This window comes from Passer domesticus, chromosome 6 (assembly GCF_036417665.1).
Source record: "Passer domesticus isolate bPasDom1 chromosome 6, bPasDom1.hap1, whole genome shotgun sequence".
NCBI lineage: Eukaryota > Metazoa > Chordata > Aves > Passeriformes > Passeridae > Passer > Passer domesticus.
This window is the reverse complement of record NC_087479.1, coordinates 12,222,472-12,241,943: the sequence shown is the minus strand read 5'-3', so window position 1 is coordinate 12,241,943 and position 19,472 is coordinate 12,222,472. Positions and strand designations below refer to the sequence as shown.

Sequence of the window (19,472 nt, the reverse complement as noted above, 5' to 3'; positions counted from 1 at the left end):
CTGACAGCTGTTTGCAGCATCTGCACAGCTGCATCCTGTGGAGGTGCTGTAGAAAACACGAGCAGGTAATAGATTTTGCAAAACTGGCTTGCAAGTCCCCGAGGCTGAACTGAACTGTTGTAAATGTCACTCCCAGATGTGGGTCTTCTGTCACTGAAACAAGCATTGCCTTAGCACACAGCCATGTAGGAGCTGCCTCCACCCATTTAGGTAACCTCCACACAAGGGTTGGGGGGTTTTCCTACTGAAAACAGAGCTGTTGTTAATCCTTACCCCTGTTTCAAACCACAGGTAGTGATTAATTACTCAATTGTGAAAGGACTGAAGTACAATCAAGCAACACCTACCTTTCATCAATGGCGCGACGCACGGCAAGTCTATGGCTTGAATTTTGCAAGCAAAGAAGAGGCTACCACGTTCTCCAATGCAATGCTGTTTGCTCTGAATATCATGAACTCACAAGATGGAGGTAAATTAATCTCTCTTAATCTGTGACCATTTAACATGCTGGTTACCAATCACCTGGTGCAGTTGTATTGGATATTATGTCATTATAACACATGTGATAATAAAAAACCTTAGCCTTTAGATCAGCATTTGCTGTGGTATGAATTGCACATTTTCAGATTTTATTTCCCTTTCTGCTCATTTCTCATGGTGCCTTAAGTCACCACAGGAGATCAACAGTTATTTGGGAATGCCTCAGCAGGCAGGTAGCCCCACTGGTTCATGTGGATCTGTATATATGTTGTTTTACATAGGAGATGGCAGAATAAAACTTTAAGTAAACAGAAGCTAGAGTAAAATTAGCAAAATCTGATAGGATAGGACTCAGAGCTGGTATTTCCAGTGCGTTGGGCCAGCTTCAGGCATTGGCTCTTGTGGATCAGCTTTCCAAAAGAGGAGTGTGGGGCACCTTGGTTATTGAATACTGTGTTGACTGTAAAAGAACTTTGTGGTGGAGTTTGCTGTTCTGTGAATTTGTCATTGCATTAGCTTGAACCAGGGCCAAAATAAAGTCCTGGTTTCTCTGTGGAAACCAGTTTCTGGTTTGTGGTATCTGGATGAAGCACTGCCCCCAGTTACAGGCTTATGACCTCTCTGCAGCTCCTGGGCTGGGAACAGAGCACTCCTTGTGTGGTGTCTTTTATTTTTGTTCCTGCAAAAACACACACCACAGCCCTATTTTCCTTTTGCAAACACAATGAGTCAAGGTTTGCAGCACGTGTTGCCATCCAGGTTTCACTGCAGTGATCACTGGTGATGGACAGCAGCTCTTCAGAGGGAGATTGTCTCCTGACAACCTTCAATACACAAACATATCTTACTAAAAGGTGTACTTGTAATATAAGAGTTCAGATTTTTTATTTTGCTGTTTCTGGTCTATTATTTGTGTTCTGGCAAATGCATAACTCATCAAAAATCAAGACATATTTCTAACTCTTGGCTATATTTAGAAGTACTGAGGACTTAATTCTGCTTTCTTCATCTTGAACATTTTCAGCTGTAGCTGTGCCACAGCAAGAGATTTCATGAGGAAATCTGGCCAAGATTCACCAGTCCTAAACTCATGAAAGTCTGAAGAGTACAGAGCTCTTTGTGTGCTCGGATGTGACCAGCCCTTTTAGACCTCCAAGTTTGGGTACTTTGGCTATGATTTGGGTATAGTGATTGGTTGTGATGAGTCTGCCTTTCTTCCAAAAGCCCTTAAATTTGGGTTGGGTTTTTTTTTCCATCTGTCTCTTCCCGTCAAGGGGAGTGAGGTTTTTGCAGGATTTTGAGTTTGCTTCAGGGAGGTTCCTTGTGGAAACACAAGTCTCAGAGTAAGAATTTATTGCTCATAGGCTAAAATACAAGAAACTGCCTTAAATTATGTTAGCTACACCTAGCAATGATCAACAGGTATGTTTAAGAAAGTATTTTTGAGCACTTGAAAAGTCTATTAAGTTTCTGAGAAGTTTATGCATATATAGCCAGCAAAAATTTGCCTTTTGATTTTTTTGGGGGTATTTTTAAATTAATTTCCTTAGCACACCAAAAGTGTTCTTTGCAGGTTTAAAATCCAGTCCATACTGAAGAGCTTATATTTAAAATTTGTAGTTGTCATATTCAAAGACATTAATTCGGTTACAGATAAGAAATTTTATTTTCTGGACAAAAAAGAATGGTCTGATAAACATTCAGTCTTCAGCAACCCTTTTTGTCTCATACATAAAGTGTTAGAAGTTTCAAAGATTGCCAGTTGTTCCATTCTTTACAGCTGAACTTGTGAAAAACTGAAATTTTGATTAAAGGGATTTTCAGCTTTTTTTTAAAAAAAACCTCTGAGTCTATGAAACAAATTCCAGAAACACTAGTTTTTCATTGTTTTTAAATTATGAAATTTATTTGCAGAGGTATTTCTCTTTAATATTAGCTACATATTGATAATGGATTAGAATGAAGCTTTTTATATCATCATAAGTTTTCCTGTTGCTGCAGTGATCTCAGCATGCAGATTGACAGCAAAAGTACATAATGGATATAAAGTATAAAATGTTTTTTCATATCTGCTCTTCCTGGCTTCTATAGCCGTTAAGCTTTTGTGGGCATGAATTAATGTGAATAGGAATTCACACAAACACATATATCCATATATATTTTCAGGCACTGCCACTTCCTGCATACTCCATCCCTTCTGCTGCCTGCATACTGCATTAGTGTCTGCTTTTTTCATATGGAAAAATCATTAGGGAAAAAACATATTTATTATATCTATGCATCCATGTATTAAAGTTGCCCATGTGCTTATGCAGATGGATGGCAGCTTAAGGGGTGCATTTGTATGCCCAGAACAGCTCATACACTCATAAAAAGCTCAACCAAAACCACAGGGTGAAACAGAGGCTCCCTCTGCCCCATTCACAGGGCAGCAAACCCTATCTGCTGTTCTGAAGTTGGAATATGCTGTGTGCACTGCTTGGCACGTGCTGTTTCTAAAGTTTAGTTTTTTCCCGTATTCCCCACTGAGACATTATTACATTCGAGTACTGCTGATCCTCCCGAAATTGAATAGATTCTGGCTTCCATGGCTGCTTCTCCCTTCTTTCTACCACCCACTTCCATGAACTAAAATTAATCATGGTAGACTACAGCAGTAGATGTGAGACTGCATCATGTCTTCAGCAGTTGTGGAGTCAGGGTACTCTTACATGTGGGAAAATAGCTGGTCTTGGCACAAATTACTGGTGTGGGGTTTTGAATGGTGCATCAAGCTGAATTAGTTTGAAAAAATGGTAGCAGTCTATTTTTAGGGAAGTTGGAAATAATTTTTAGGTAGTGATGATTTCAAATGACTGAGTCACTTCAAATGAACACACAGTTATGAGCTAGTGATGGGAATTGCTGTACTGTCCCTCTTCTTCACGAGAGAAACTGCAATGCCCAAGAACAACCACAAGCACTGATCTCTCTGTTCTGACTGCGTGTGGGACATGAGTGAAAACTAAACCAAGTTCTTTGTTAAATGCCAAAGGCTAAATGGGCTGAATCAGATCCTACAGCCAGACTGTATTTACCCAGGTTACCTGCCAAGATCAGTGTTGGGGCAGGTGTCTTCCCAGGAGTGTGACACCCCAGAGTTTGCAAAAGCTGGGAGGAAAGCCACAGCCTAAACTGTCTGTGTGGTTGTGTTTCTGCAGTGGATGTACCCATACTCTTACCCATGGCATGGCTGGCCACCTTACAGGTGTTCATCTTCTCAGTGCTGTGGTGGGACACTCTCCCAGTGCACGTCCCCAGGGTGGGAAAAGCAAGCCTTGAAGGAGGTGAACACAGACCTGGCTCACTCTTGTGCTTTGTAAGGATGCTGATGGTTGGGTTAGGGTAATCCAAAATCAGATAAAATGGGACTAAAACCAAAATATTACAAATATGCACATCCTTCCTTTAGAGGTTGACAGCTGCCTCACTGAATCACAGTTGTTTACCTGCCAGCTTATTTATGTGCCTAATTACTTTGATTTCCTTATACATCTCTTTAATCTGTTCTCCCCTACAAACAAAAGGAGAAATGTTGGTCCTGAGCCAGCCTGCAAAATGAGAGCAAACGATAACGCTGACTTGCTCATTACCAATCTCTTGCTTACAGTGCTTTAATGGTGTCATTTAGTAAGACCATTAATATGACAAACAACTTGCCATTAATTGTTTTTCTTTCGTGGCTGTCCACTTGGAGAAGTCAGACCTTTCGCTGGCATAAGTTACCTGGTACAATGGAATGTGTCACCAGCTTGCTTTGTCATCTGCAGCCAGGTTTCACTGGGGGCAGAGCATCACCCCTTCCTGCCTCAGGAGACTGTGGAAGAATTTTACACAGATTCTGCCCACAGGCTGTTTGAAGTTTCATGTTTTTCAGGGCTTACATCCTCTTAGATTTGCCAAATGCAATCACTGGTGGCAGGGCAGCATGGTTATTGGAGCAGGACATAACGTGAGAACACCAGTAAGCTAAAATGGGCAAGTTCTTCCCTGCCATAATTTTGTAGGAAAGCCAGTGGTGCCTGTAATGAAGGTAACTTTCTGCAGGGCTTAATGGAGCTGTACTCTCAGTGCTTCTCCCAGTGGGTGCTTACACTTCTGGGGAGAGGGAATGAGACTATTTTCTCTCCTTCCTTGTTCCCCCATTTTCTGGGGACGGGCAAAGTGATTCTTCATCTTTTTCTTTCTTTGTTTCCTTGCTTCAGACATTGAGTCCCAGCTGGTTGCTGGCAGCACCTGTTCCCATGTTGCATCAGGGGACAGTGGTTCAGCTTTGTGGCTTGGCATGACCAGCTCTGAGGGCATCTTGGGCTTCCATAGCTTAAAGACTTCTTCTCTTGGAAAAGAATTAAGACTCTGATCTGTGCTGCTGGTAAATGCTGCCTGTGACATAGTGAATATAATGTATTGTGAACTTCTGCTTTTCTTTTGATGTCTGTGCCCTGGGGACTTAGTTATTGTTCACTTAGAATGTATGAAAATTCCATTTCTAAATGTAAACAGCACATGCTGAAATGCCTTATGCAGAAAGCTCATTGCAGAGTTAATCATAGTTAGAGGTCAGCTGCCTTATCTGACTAAGAACAGAGAATTTGGAGGAAAGCTTGAAATAGGAGAGAGGTTTGAAGAAGATGAATAGTGATTTATTTCTTTATTTATTCCTTGTAAGAAAACCATTTTCTTGTTCTAAGTGTCTTAGAGACCACACAATACAGATATAGGTCATGGAGGGTGCAGAGTTCAGCCCTGTGCCTGCAGCTTCACAGAGCCAGCCTTGCCTCTGCAGGGAGGATGTTTTGGTAGTCAGAAGGATTGCTCCTCACTCCTTTTCCTCTGGTTAGAGGATCTTAATAATCTATGGATTATTTCTCCTTGATTTTATTAAGTTCTTGGGAGTTTGAGATTTTTTTCCATTCCTTCAGTCATTCTGCTTTTATCCCTTCAGAAGTGATGACATGTCTCTATTGCTGGGAGGAAGTTCCTTGAAAAACACTTTGGAGAAATAAAAGAATAAAGCTTTGATTCATCAAATAGCAGATAAAGTGGCAGAATGTACCATACATTCTCTCTCCTAGTTAGATGCCCTAAGTATTTGCAAGGTTTCTGTCAGTGAAGAATGTGTGAAGATTATGTTGCACTGGATTTCAGACAAAAGTGTACACAGGGTTTTTTATATTTTTTCTAATGTTATATTCAGTTAATTTTTTCATTAACATTTTGACAGCTAATCCTGCATCCCTCCGTTTTTCAGTGGCAGTAAAGTCTAACTTCTGGGAAATTCAGTCATCTAAATTCATCTTCTACAAAGCAGTGTCTATTTTACTTTATAATATTGCTCCAAGACTTCCCAGCACCACAGAGGACACAGCGTGGGAAGACAAAAGACTTCATCTTCATTACAGCACTGCATAATACATAAAATAACTCATCAATAATGAAGGGACCCACCACAGAACACAATGGCCACTTGCAGCCAGCTGGTTCCAAAACTGTGCTGGGGTAAAGAGATCCATGCTCCATGCAAGGTGCTTTGCATGCTGTTCTGTGGACTCATTTCCCACACTGTCAGGTGTGTTGGTGCAGACTATAAAGCCCTAAGATGGTGTACTCTGTGCAAATTTTACTTTTCAGAGTGCTAATAACATTTAAAGATGTGTGTAACTTCAGATGGCAGAGACATTTGCAGAACCATGAGCATGGATTCTGCGGCAGGTCTTTGAATCAAGTCATTGCAGACATTGTTCCTATTGATAATCTAGGCATAGAGAACTTGTAAACAACAAACTTTTGGACTCACTAGTGTAAATATGATCCATGTGGTCAGACACCTAGGGCTAGCCAAACTAGCCTAGCAGCCTGCAGGCAATGGTTAATTTGGTGCATGTGAAAAATAAAAAAAAAAACCCAAACAATAAAATACAAAATACAAATACAAATACAAAAATAAAAAAAAAGTAAACCACAAAAACCCCCAAAAGTTTTCCCAGGAGAATAACTGTTTTCTGACTGACATCTTTCAAAAACACCAGAAAAAGGTTTAGAGAAAGAAATTTCACAATGTTTCCAGACTCATGCCTACACCAGTTTCAGTATCAACTTTAGTCACTCAGAAATGTTGTGCAGATAGGGGGGTTTCTGATCTAAATTGCTGTGCTTTGTAAGTCAATGAAGAGGGAGGGAAAATTCAAATAAGATGATGAGCTTTTTCCTTTAATCTGCTGCATTGCTTTATCACTGAAACTGTTCCAGAAAAGTCCACGTGACATACAGACTCTTTTCTTATATTGCTTACTATAGGAATAAAATCCTTCCTTTGCCAGTTGGACAGGGATGAGCTGTTACCCAGCAAACTTGGTGGGAATTTATTTTCCTGCAGCAGGCAGTGAAAGTCTGTGAGGGCAGGAGTCCCTTGTGACCCCAGCTGTAAAATATCAGCTCAGTCACAGGATCACTCATTGTGTTTAATTCCCAAAACAACTTCTTCCTCTGCTGAGGGGGATGACAGTCCTCATACAAGGCCTCTGCCCATCTTTCCATAATAACCAAACTTCTCCTGGAATAACAGGCACTTGCCTGCAGTCTTCCACTGCCTGCCAACTGCTCAGGTGCCCTCTCCTCAGGTTAACCTGGACTTCCTAATTGAATATATGACATTTCACAGGATCAGAGTTGGAAAGGGCTCACAAGGATCATCGAGTCCAACTCTGAAGGGAATGGCCCATACAGGGATGGAGCCCACAACTCTTGCATTATTAGATTCTAACCAACTTCTAGGAACCTGGGTACACTTCACATTAAGAGAAACATGTTTCAAACCAGAACTAGAAGAAGTTGGCCCAGGCAGGAGAAGCAGTGAGTAAAACTGCTTAATCTTTTGTATTAGCTTGGCTCCAGCTGTATGGAGTACAGGAGGTGAATTGATTTGCTGGTGAATAGATAAACTGGGATTACAGACTCCTTTCAGTGCTAGAACTGTAAATATCATTGCCATTATTCCTCTGTCAGGAAGTATCAAACCATTATTGAATTATTCTGCTCTATAGAAATAGGCATTTTTTCAACTCAGTTTTTCAGTCCCCCAGATGGTAGGGATCCACGGCAGAAAGTTTTCCAGGGCACTGAAGTGCTCTCACAGTGTTATGCAAATAAAGACCCATGACACGTTGCCTGTGTGCCTCTCAGCCACTTTCCTGCAGGACTCCATTGTACCGCGCTCAGAGCCGGAGCCGCTGTCCAACGTCTGCAGCAACAAAAGGTGCCTCTGTTCTCTGAAGAGCATTATAAACCTAAAGGCTCTTGAGCCTCTTTGCTGATGCTTTTTGCTGTGCTGAACTCTTCAGCACTAAATCAAAGCCACTTCAGGAAGGAAACTGTGTGGGAAAAAAAATTGTTGAGAGATTTAATAGAGACTTGCACACTTCGACTTGTGCTAGCAAGATTCCCTTGCACCATAGCATTCAAACCCCCATTTTTCTGAGTGTAGTGCAAACTGGAAAAGTTCCCAGAGCTCAGTGACAGAAGATTCACTTTGGCTTTTTCACTAGAGTATAGTCAGTGGCAGAAGAATATATTAGCTTAGGCAAAAAATTCATTATCATAATTTAACAAGTCCAGTAATTTCTGTGCAAGCAGTATAGGCCAGATTTTGGCAAGTGTTCATTTGGAGACCATTTATAGAATTTTTTGGATTGGAAGGGACCTTAAAGATCACCTAGTTCCAGCCCCCTGCCATAGACAGGGACAATTTCCTCTAGATCAATTTGCTCAAAGGCCTTATTTGCTTCTTTTTATTTAATAGACTTTCTGTATTCTCAGCTAAGAGCCAGACTCTATAATAGTTTGTCTCTGCACAGTAACTCATCTACTCCCCTAGCTGTGATCCCACTCCTAGCAGTTAGTAATTGTGTGACCATGATTTTCCTGTCAATGGGAGTAGAACTGTAAGCATCTATGGCACTGGGTTTTGTACCTGAGCTGGGATGTCTGTGCACTCAAGAAACAGTAACAGAGGCTCTTGGTACAGTCAGTTATGTACTAGGTGTCCCTAAAGGCAAAATTCATCCCGTTCTCCCTTTCTTTTTCATCACTGACTGTAAATGATTGATGCTAAGAACTGTTCTTTGGTCCCTGACAATTTTACTATCATCTTCTTCCGAACTTTCTAATTAATGTAATAATGATTTCTAATTATAGTGTAATTAATTAGTAACTATAAGGATACTTAAACCTCTGGTTTAACAATAATAAATTAGGGACCTGAAAACTAATGTGCATAAGGTGTATTTTTAGTGGATTTCCTTGGGACAGTTAATGAGAACTCCCAGGAAGACATGTGTAGTGTTCATGTCCATATGTGTGTTCACATGAGCAGTGCACATCAGATTTTCACTTTTCTGACTGCCTGAGCTCTGCAAACAGATGGGCTTTTTGCATGCAATTTTTTTTTTTTATTTTATATCAGTGAGTGTTCACCATAAGTGAATTTAGATAAATTCACCATAAATGAATTCAGAAAGATATTCACACATATAGATTGAAGTCAGAAATAAATTGCTGGGCTAAGAGGATTTTTCACTGATAAAATTGTTAGCGTTTTGAATTTCTTTTTTGCAACGATGCTGTCATTATGTGCCATAGTTCAGTGTGCAAACAGCACTCACTAAAAAGGTGTTTGTGGTCAAAGCAGTGCTTAGGACCAGAGGACTGTGCAGGGACAGCCAGTGGTGCAGCTGGGGAGGTGGGGCAGACTCTGGAACCCTCTGGGGCAGCAGCTCAGCTGAGGGGAAAGTCTGCTTAATTCCCAGTGAATCGCCATATGCTGCTCCCAGCAAAGCATGTAGAGCAGCTTCTCCTGCTGCCTGGTAATCCCTGGGCAGCTCACACAAAGTCTGCTAATGGCCTTCTTAGGTGACTCTCTGTGGCCATCCAGCATCTTATTTTTCACCAAGTCAGGGACTCGAAAGCTCTAGGTTGTGGTGGAAGCAGAATCCCAGAGCCTTGTGGCAATGACTCGTGATTCCTCCAGTTAATTCTAATGAAGCAACACAGCTGAAAATGGGATTCATTTAACTGAACTTCAGCCATTTAAATGCTAGGCAGCTAGTTGACAATAATTGTGCATTTTGGGGCGAGGAGGGCTCACCTGGAGGTGGATGGCTGTAGTCCTGTGCTGCTGGCTGCTGGCCCAACGAGCTGCACAGTCCCTGCCACGCAGCAGGGAGCAAACTGAGTGATAGAATGGAGCAGCGTGGGGCCATACTGCAGTTCAGGAAGGAAGCAATCTCCTAAGAGGTGATTTCAGCCCTCCAAGCGTCCAGCCTTTGCCCTTGTACGTGCTCAGCTGCACAGCTGAGGAGGACACAGCATGATTCAGGTCCTGATGGTGCCTTTGAAATTCTGCTCCACCTCTGCTGACAAAAAAGCCAAACCCTGCCAAGCAATCACCGTCAATCAGATTTGCATGGATTGCTTTATCTGTTGGTCTTGATTAGTATTCCGGAGATCTCTGTAGAAAACATGAATTTTAACTCTGCTTCCTCCAGTGCTGATTTCCAGGGACTCCCTCTGGTGGTTAGAGCAGTGCCTGGGAAGCTGCCTGAACATCAGCTGTGCCATCCAACACACTGGGAGAGGTGAACTGGAGAGTATTTTGGCCTTTTTCACACCTTTAAAAATAAACCAGGGGTCAAAGTCACTGAGGTTATCACCTCTTTTGACTTCTTGAACTTGCTAAGTATGCATTGCTCGTTCTTGTCAAGAAATGGTGCATTTCCTGCAGCGTGGCAGGCTGAGGAGCATGGCTGCAGGTACCTGTGTGCTGCTCTGGTGCTCTGCACACAGGAGCAGGAGGACGTTCAAAAGGTTGGATCAGAAATCCATTGTCAGAAATCCATTTGAATATGGATTGTCCTGAAATTTAATGGATATCCCTTCTAAGGCATTTTAGATGATGGAGTATTTGCTTTTTCTTTTTTTGGCTTACCATTGGTATCCACAATGGAAATGACTCTGCACATTTGAATCTGGGTCCCCAGGTTCCCCTGCATCATTTACAAATACTTACATTGCAGTTTCACTTCTCAAGATGCTTTGCCAGCAGATCTTACAGGATCCTTACTAAATGCAAAAGAAAACACTTTGAATCAGCAAAACAGCAGGGCTCACTGAACTTGGGCAAAAAGAAAGAGCCTTTCAGTGTCCTCTGGAGCCTGCCAAAGCACTAAGGGCTGGTGATGGCTAACAGGGGTGGCACATCTAATGCAAAAGCTGGCAAGAGTTACCATGCAGAGTGCAGCAGGAGGGGCACCCTCGATCAGGGATGGAAAGGTGCAGGGATGCAGGGAGCCAGAGGCTCTGGAGATGCATGGCCCAGGAGTGTGGATAAGTTTCTGGATCTGCAGTGGAGGCAGAAGGCACCAAGTGAAAGCTTGGTTCTGGCAGAGTCAGCAGGAGAACTCCTGACTCAGATAAATGAGTAATTTATCCCTAGTTTGTGGAAGGAAGAGGGATTTTGAAAAGTGTAACAGAGGTGAGGATCCAAGGAGAAATGTGCCTTATGCTTCCTGCTGATTGTTTTATTTCTCATCTCTCTGACCTTTCTGATTATTCTAAATATGATATTTCAGCTTCAGAGCTAAAGCTTGAAAATAGATATTTGGCTCTTCAGATGAGCTGGCATTTGATTTTTTTTTTTTTTTTGGTCTGTGCTGTGACATTCCTGTGAGAGCACAGAGTAACTGTGGGGTTTTTACTGCTATTGCAATGATTTTCTTACGGGGAGATTGCCCCTGGGTGGCTTTACATTACCTCATCAGCCTGTGAGTGCACCCCCAAATCACCTCTTTTTGCTTATCAAGAGTTTACTGGTGTGTCCAGAAATTGCCCAACAAGGGTCATGCTGTATATACTTCGTGTCTTGCATCACATTATATTGCAGCCAGACCTTTCAGCACTACAGTATTTTTAAATAATGTTTTCCCTGACACTGCAAATGGTGCAGAACATTGTAGAGGCAGACAGAGCTGTTGAGCTGGGGGCAGGAGCTTTAGTCAGCAGGCAGGGAAACTATTTCACAGTGAGAAACCATTGCAGAAACCTCAGCGAGGACAGCTGTGTCCTTGTGGTGCTGCAAAGGTGCCCCAGTGGGGGCTGAGGTGCAGGAGCTGCAGCTGCTCTGCTTTGCAGGCAGCACTGCTCACACTGCCACACGCACTGTAGTGCCTCTGCAGCTTCTGAAGTTCACTCACACACCAGACACACACACTGGGCTTTTCTTCTGGAGCGCTCCTGAAGTGCCTTGAGCCTGGGGAGCTCACTGGGAGGTCCACACCAAGGGTTTTCAAGGTTCTTTTAGTGGAAACCAATTTTTTTGTTTCCTCCAGAAGTGTGTTACATTCGGTTGTAGTTTTTATTTTACTAAAATCAAAATTGAACTTTCTACCTTCCCGAGAAGATGAAGTATGTATCTTTCGTTCTGAAATTACATTTTGTTTCACTTTTTGTTTTCAAATGCACATCATGTAAATTACCATATTTGGTTATCATGAAGGCAATGACAAAGCCCCAGCTTTCTGATTCAAAATATAGAGAAATTCAAGCTAAACATTCTTTTGTATTTCATTTTTGAAGCTCAAATTCATGGCAAATTAAAAAACTGTAAAAAGACGTTTTATTTTTGAAGATGAGAGGAACCATGTTATTTTTAAAGAAAAGGAATACTTTTTTATTAGAATCATACCTCCATACATTTCTGTGCAAATTCAGACATTGTTTTTAAACTAATTTTTTTAATTAAACCCCAAAATTCTACCAAACTTAATTTTTCATGGGTGCACTAGGAACAGTAAGGCAGCTATGAGTCCTGGTCAGCAGCATCTTGAATTATTTGATTTCACATTATTTTTATTACATTTATTTTTAGTGTCAAAATTCATTTACAGCTAATGTGAGAACATTAGCTATTTAAACAAAACTGCAGAACATATTGTCAGCTTTCACACTACATAAATTAAACTGGTATTTTCTCATATTACGTGAGAAATAGATACAGTCGGATATTTGGGGTTTTTATCATATCACATGATTCTGAAAGTATCTTTTGTGCTAATCAGCTGATTTTTGGGTTTCATTTTAATTGTTCTGCAACACTGAGAAAGTGATGATGTCTTCCATACCTATGTGCCTTAAAATTAGGTGGTTTTATTTCTTCAGTTTAATATTGCTTGGAGATTTTGAAATGTTTTTCACTGGGCTTTCATCACCACGTTTCAGCCTTCTCACTGAGCTCAGTGCCTACAGCTGAATCTTAGTTCCGTACATTTTTTCAGCTGAAGCATGTTTTCCCCTCCTGCAAGTTCCTGTTAATATGAGAGCACTCAAGGATGAGCTCTAGTAGTCTCTGGGGTTCCTTCCTCCATGGCCCAAGTTGTTCAGGCTTTGTCCTCTGCAGTGGGTTTATCAACAGGGATGGTTGGCTGGAGCAAATTTAAATGAACCTTTTTTTGTCCCTGTCAGTAGTGGATGGTCTTCCAGAGGTTTTACTTAAGTGTTCTGGTCATGTTATCAATGACCTAAAATTCAAAAAAGAGCAAACCCCAAATCTGACCTGCTGATAAGGGTGAAGCATAATGTCTGCTGGCTTCTTTGTGCACAGCACAAAAAAAATTTTAAAAAAAACCCAAAATAAAACAAAAAACCCAAACAAACCAACCAAACAAAAAGTAAACCAAACCAATATGAACAACAACCAACTCCTCTCCCTCAAACCAGCTGTTTTGGGATGGTGTGTTCTCACAGGAGATACAGTTCTGAAAGGAGATGCTTTGGGAACCAATCAGTTGCTGTGTTTTTATAGAGCTCCATGTACAGGACACGCAGGTCATGGGATAAGAATTAAATCCCCAAAATCAGAGGGCTGTGGCCAGTCTAATAGCCAGGAATCCTTGGCATGAAACTGTCTCCAGAAGAGAGCTAACAGCTGCACCTTGTGGGCTTGAAATGCCTTGCAGAGGGAAAGAAGCCCTTTGTCATGACCCTGACTTTCATTAAAGTCTTTCATTAACTGACTTCCAGAAGTTATCAGCAGGGCTTTGTCTTGTCAGAATAGATCTTCATTGTGGGGTACTAAAGATGAGGGCACATTTACAATGGTGATTGTGCAGAGAGAGTATTATGCAGGGATTTATGTTCATTTGCATGTCAGATTAAGGCTTTATGCCATGCCCTGTGTGAATTAAACACAGATAGCAGTTTTGAGAGTTATGAGATTTTCTGATGGATTTCTATGCTGAATTGCAGTGAAGTTTTATATTATCAGATGGAAGTGCCCACTCCAATACATTAATATCCTTTCATATTTGGAATTGATATAAAAATAGATATCACATTGTGTATGCAAATTACTCACCATATTTGCACAGATTTTTATTTCAAAGAAATTAAAGGTCATTTCTGACTGCATAGGGAATAAAATTTACAATTGGTAAGACAAAGCAGAGCTGCCCATCCTTTAATGTTACTGGTCCCCTCAGGGAACGGTGCTTCATGTCCCCTGTCTCAGGGTTGTGTGGGTCCAGCTTCCCATGCCACCCCATCACTGCAGTCATGATCAGAGCTGTCTCTCAAAACAAAAACAAAAAAAAAAGGTAATGAAGGGAAAGAGGAAACAGAGAGAGAAATAAAACACAAGAAAGAGTGATGCAAATGAAAACAATTGCTTACCAGTGGGGTGATGCCTGGCCAGTGCTCCAGCAGCAGCCCCTGGCCAGCCTTCCCCCTGGTTTTGTTGGTGAGCATGACACCAGGTGGTGTGGAGCATCCCTTGGGCCAGCTGTGCCAGCTGTGTCCCCTCCCCTTGTGCACCCCCAGCCTGCTCACTGGTGGGATGGGGTGAGGAGCTTTGTGTGAGCACTGCTCTGCAGCAACTAAAGCATTCCTGTATTATCAGCACAATTTCCAGCACAAGTCTGAAATATAGCCCCATACTAACTACTGTGAAGAAAATTACCTCGATTGCAGCTGGAACCAGCACACCAGCCTTCTGCAAAGTGATCACCCACACCAGGAGTGCAGAAAATGTTGGTGTATTCCTTCCTGAAAATCTGCAGAACACCAACACAATATACAAACATACACATACACTGATTTTATTCATAGAATCACAGCTTGGGTATGAAGGAACTCTGGGAAATCATCCTCCAGCCATTATCAGCCCCTCCCAGTCCAGCTCCAGCAGTTTATGTACTGATCACAACACATTATGCTGTGGAATATCCCTTTGGCCAGTTTGGATCAGCTGGCCTGGCTGTGCTCCCTCCTGGCTTCTTGATCATCTCCACACTGGCAGAGCAGAGCAAACTGAAAAGTCCTTGAGTTAGGGTGAGCACTGCTCAGCAACAGCCAAAACATTTGTGTTATCCACATTATTGTCATATTGAATCCAAAACACAGCACTTTATTGTATTTGCAGGGAACTCTGTGGCAAGGAGGAATCTGACTCCATGTTTTCAGAAGGCTAATTTATTACTTTATAATATTATATTATATTTTAAAAATACTATGCTATACTAAAAAATACAGGAAAGATAGTTATTGAGTTCTAAAAAGATAATAATAAAAACTCGTGACTCTTTCCAGAGTCCCAACACAGTTTGGCACCAATTGGCAAAAGAGCTAAAACAACTTACTCCAGAATCCAATGAAGCAGTCACCTGTGAGTAAACAATCTTCAAACACATTCCACATGAACAAAACAAAGAAAAATCAAATGAGATAAAAATTGTTTCCCTTTTTGCTTGAGGCCTCTCAGCTTCCCAAGAGAAAAATCCTAAGCAAAGGAATTTTTTCAGAGAATATGAATGCCACAGCACTTCGCCAGGTACGAGAAAGAAAATTATCCCAGCTGAAGCCACTTTTCCAACCTAAATGATTCTGTGATTCTGTGACCTTTCCCTAGCTCAGTTTCCTCAAGCACCATTCAGCCTGACCTGAACGCTTCCCATGATGGGGCATCCACAGCCCCTCCAGGCAACCTCTCCCAGCATTAACTGGGAGCACTGAGTGCCAGGTACAGGTGCTGCTCTGCAGGATGGAGACCCTCTCCTGCTCTGTGCCCAGTTCAGCCTCCTCTTCTGCAGCAGGATTTTCTGAGGAAGCATTTTGAGGGAAAAGCTATTTCATGCAATACTTTGGTAAGGAAAGAAAATTTCTGTGAAGGAAGTGGATTTTCAGTTGTTGGACATCACATCGAGAAGAATTATTAAAATGTGAAAATAATGTTCAGCCAGAGGGTAATGGGATGTACTGATGGTATGAAATGGGCTTCATGGTATTTCAGTGAGAAGTTAGCTCTCACCAGGAAAACGTGCTAGTCAGAAAAGGAGATAAAACACTCCCATATCACTAAATGTTAGATACTGTAGGATTTATGAACATGGTCAGGGCTGTTTTGGTTGTGACTGATGACAGTAAGAGACTGCTGTGACCCTGCTACTTCATAACATCTCTATTTAAAGTGTCAGTGTATCACTTTTTCATAATATTGCGAGTCTGTTCTCCCGAATTTCCTTGAGGTGTTATTCATGATTGCTTTCACACTTTTTCATCTCAGCTAAGATGATTGATTAAAAATAGAACAACTGTCTTAAAGGTATTCCATGGCTCAATTCTTCCACTGAATTGCTCTTGCCTGGTCTCCTACCCTTGCTATATATATATATATATATATATATATATATATATATATATATATATATTTGATCCTGGGAGGAGGTGTGCTGCTACCATGAGTATTTGTGAGAGGGATGTAGCAAGGCAGCCTTCACCAGATATTGAGGAAAAGTAACATTAAGCTGGTAAGCCTGGAGATACAGAGAAGAAACCTTATCATAATTATTCTCTTCCAGTGTAGCCCAGCATATATCTGGAATTATGTATGTATATTAAAACACTTCTACAGAATTGTCCATGCCAAGATTGCAAAAGATTGTTCATTTTTAAAATTTTTTAAAAATCCAAAAGCAAACAGGTTTTGACAAAAGCTGCTCAGCATGTGCATTTATGTTTATGTATTAGAATATAGTGGAAAAAGCAAACCAGTTATTAAATACAAAGTAGTGCTTGTCTCTGATAATGTGTTTTAATAATATGTCATGTTACTACAGCAGGTGTGAATATTTGGTGCCCCTGGTGCCCTAGGTTTAAAAGGGTTCTATTACAATTTTTTAGTACTACACATTACAATCTCCTCTCTCTTTGTGATGTGAACCTGTATTACTTTGGCCTAAATGTTAAAAAGTAAATACCTGCCCAGCTGGTGTCAGTGGTGAGGGAGTGACACCAGCAGCCCATCCTACTGTTCAGAGACATCTCCACACCTGGACCTCAGAACTGCTTTGCTGAAATAGGTGAAGAGTTAATAAACCTTTCACATCTCACCAGCTAAGTAAGTATTGCTGCAAAGGACATCTGACCTGGGTGAGAGGTTCAAAAGAGTCTCTGTGTTCTGGTTTTGGTGTAGCTGCTCCTGTGGGACCCTCCACTCTTTGCCATACCCCTATGCCCATTCCCTGAGTGGGATGGGCACTTTCCTAACTTTCAAGAGGTACCACCCCTTGCAAAGTGGTATTTAATATTGATTTTGCAAAGTATTTAATATTGAAACTGAGAAGTTTTATGTGTCACGTTGGTATTTCAAGCTCTGCTTAGCAAATCTTTGAGAGCAGACAGGTGTGATTCACACTGTGGTGCCAGGCAGAAGTGACATGGGCTGTGGGTAAAGCCATCTCCTGCCTCAGGCTGTGATCTGCCTGATCCCTGGATTTGTGGTCCAGGGGAGCTTTGTTGCTGTGTGAGCAGAGATGCAAATCAGCCTCAGGAGATGTGAAGTTTTGTGACAGATTTGAGGTGAGATCCCACTCTTTTCCCAGAGTGTTCTTCATGCCATGGGATGTCCCTGGTCACACTGGGATTCAGTGGCTCTGTGTTTACATGCCAGCTTTTCCCCAGAATCCCATTTGAACACTGTGTCTGATTGCTTAAGTCAATGCCTCTCTCCACATTCCCCTTAGGAAGCTTTTTATAAAATACCAGTCCAGCTGGCTCAGCTGCATCTTCTGGAAGGGGTGATCTGGGCTGCCATCAGCCAAAGTACTCACTGGAAGTAAAACAATCATGTGAATAATGGTGCTTACAAAGCCCTCAGTGCTACTGAGTCCTGCCTTGGACAGCTGGTCTGGCTTTTCCAGTGCCATGTTTTCAAAATAAAAATAACTGCATGTAGCCCTCTGCTGCTTATATCTTTAAACTATTAATTTTTAAATGTAGTAATGATAACTATTAATTAGACAGCTACGTGGTTGCTAAAGCATATATCAGTACTTTCACTGGGTGGATTGAAAGAGGAAATCACAGGAGGACAGAACCATAGAATGGATAAGGCTGGAAGGGACCACAGTGGGATAAAATAATTGTACATCCAGAAGAAGTTAGCTAATTTTAATTCTGAGTAGTTGCACTGTGGCCAGAAGTAAAATTACAATTTTTTTTTTCATGTGTGACTCAGTTGCTGTTTATTATTACTCTCACAGGTCTGCTTCTCTTACATGGCCTTGGCACAATGCACTGACTTTGTGCAGTCACCTCTGATTTACACACTTGGTGGAAGCCAGTCTGTTGAGATGTTTATAAAATACAATTATTCCCACTGAAAAGAGTAGAATGTGGGATGATTATAGCATGCAAGTTTTTCTTCTGAATGACCTGTGTTAAAGCTTCTTGCATGAGAGGCTTTCTCTGCTTGCTAACTCAGCTGACCTGTCTGGTCACCTCCACCTTTCTCTGGCAATTGAGCTATGTGAAGAGATTCACAGAGCCATTAGAAAATTAATTTCAGCATAAAAGAAGGCAGATCTGCAATTACATCTATATTTTGTTTTATTTTCCAGTTGTAAAGTGTGAGATTTATGCTTATTTCTTTTTCTCTCCTGAGAAGATCCAGACACAAGGGATGGCATATTCCAGCAAAGAGGATTGGTGGTGGTTTATTGTGCCATCTTAGAACAAGTGCATATTGCAAGTTTAATGGGGCAAGTTGGATTTAATAATTGGTTTATTAGGATATTTTGTTTTTGTAGCAAGCAGACAGCAGACCTGCTGTGGGCTCCAGCAGCATTTTGTCTCCTGGTGGTCTCTGGAGAAGTGGGGATCTTTAGTCCATGGAACCATGTAAAGCAAGCTCAGTCATGTATAGAGTATTGGTTAAGTGTGTGTCAGGTTTTATGGGATGGAGTGACGAGCTGCTGAGGGGATAGCAGGAGGATGGGGCACTTTCCGTGCTTTTTTGTCCTTAGTTTCCTTGTTCTCATTCCAGATGGACAGAAGTCCAGACCAGGAGTGAGCAAGTGATGGCTGTGCAGCCATTTGAGAAGGCCTGAGCAGCTCAGCACTTTGTGCTGCCTCAGGGAGTGAAAAGTGTTCCATGTCCTTCAAAACCTGTCTGCCCTTTTTGGAGCCTGTGAGTACTGGCTCTCTGTCTGCCCCTGGCTGGTCCAGAGTGTACAACCAAAAATCTGTCTCTGTTAGTGCCAGAAGGGAGACCAAAGTGCCTGCCCTGTGGGTTGTCCTGATTTCTCATTGTTGCAATTGATTTTTATTTTTTTATTTCTTGTGGAAAACATAAGCAAAGTACACCAGCTAGTCCGGAAGCAGAAATGTATGCAGCTGGTCCAAATCAAACCTTTTCAATGAGGAAAGGATAGGTTTTGGTTTCCAGTCTTTCAGTTCAATCATCCTAAAAGCTCTGCACGAAACACTAGATGTTTCAGAAAAAATTACAACATTTAAATAGATTTATTATTCTGCCAAGATTTATTTAAAATTCACACTTGGAGGAGGACTTGGGGGAGAAGGAAGTATAATTTAATTTGCTAAGTGATACTAGAAAAATCCTTGTGAAC

At 41.5% G+C, this 19,472-nt stretch overlaps 1 protein-coding gene across 9 annotated transcripts in view; it reads left to right on the top strand.

Annotated features, from left to right (window-relative positions):
- The window catches only part of EVL (Enah/Vasp-like), a 142,642-nt gene that overhangs the window by 81,743 nt on the left and 41,427 nt on the right, over positions 1–19,472 (top strand). For all 9 annotated transcript variants that reach the window (XM_064423384.1, XM_064423385.1, XM_064423380.1 and 6 more), the window contains one exon: positions 292–469. In XM_064423384.1, coding sequence (XP_064279454.1) covers positions 292–469 — 178 coding nt within the window. The remainder of the gene's footprint in view (positions 1–291; positions 470–19,472) is intronic.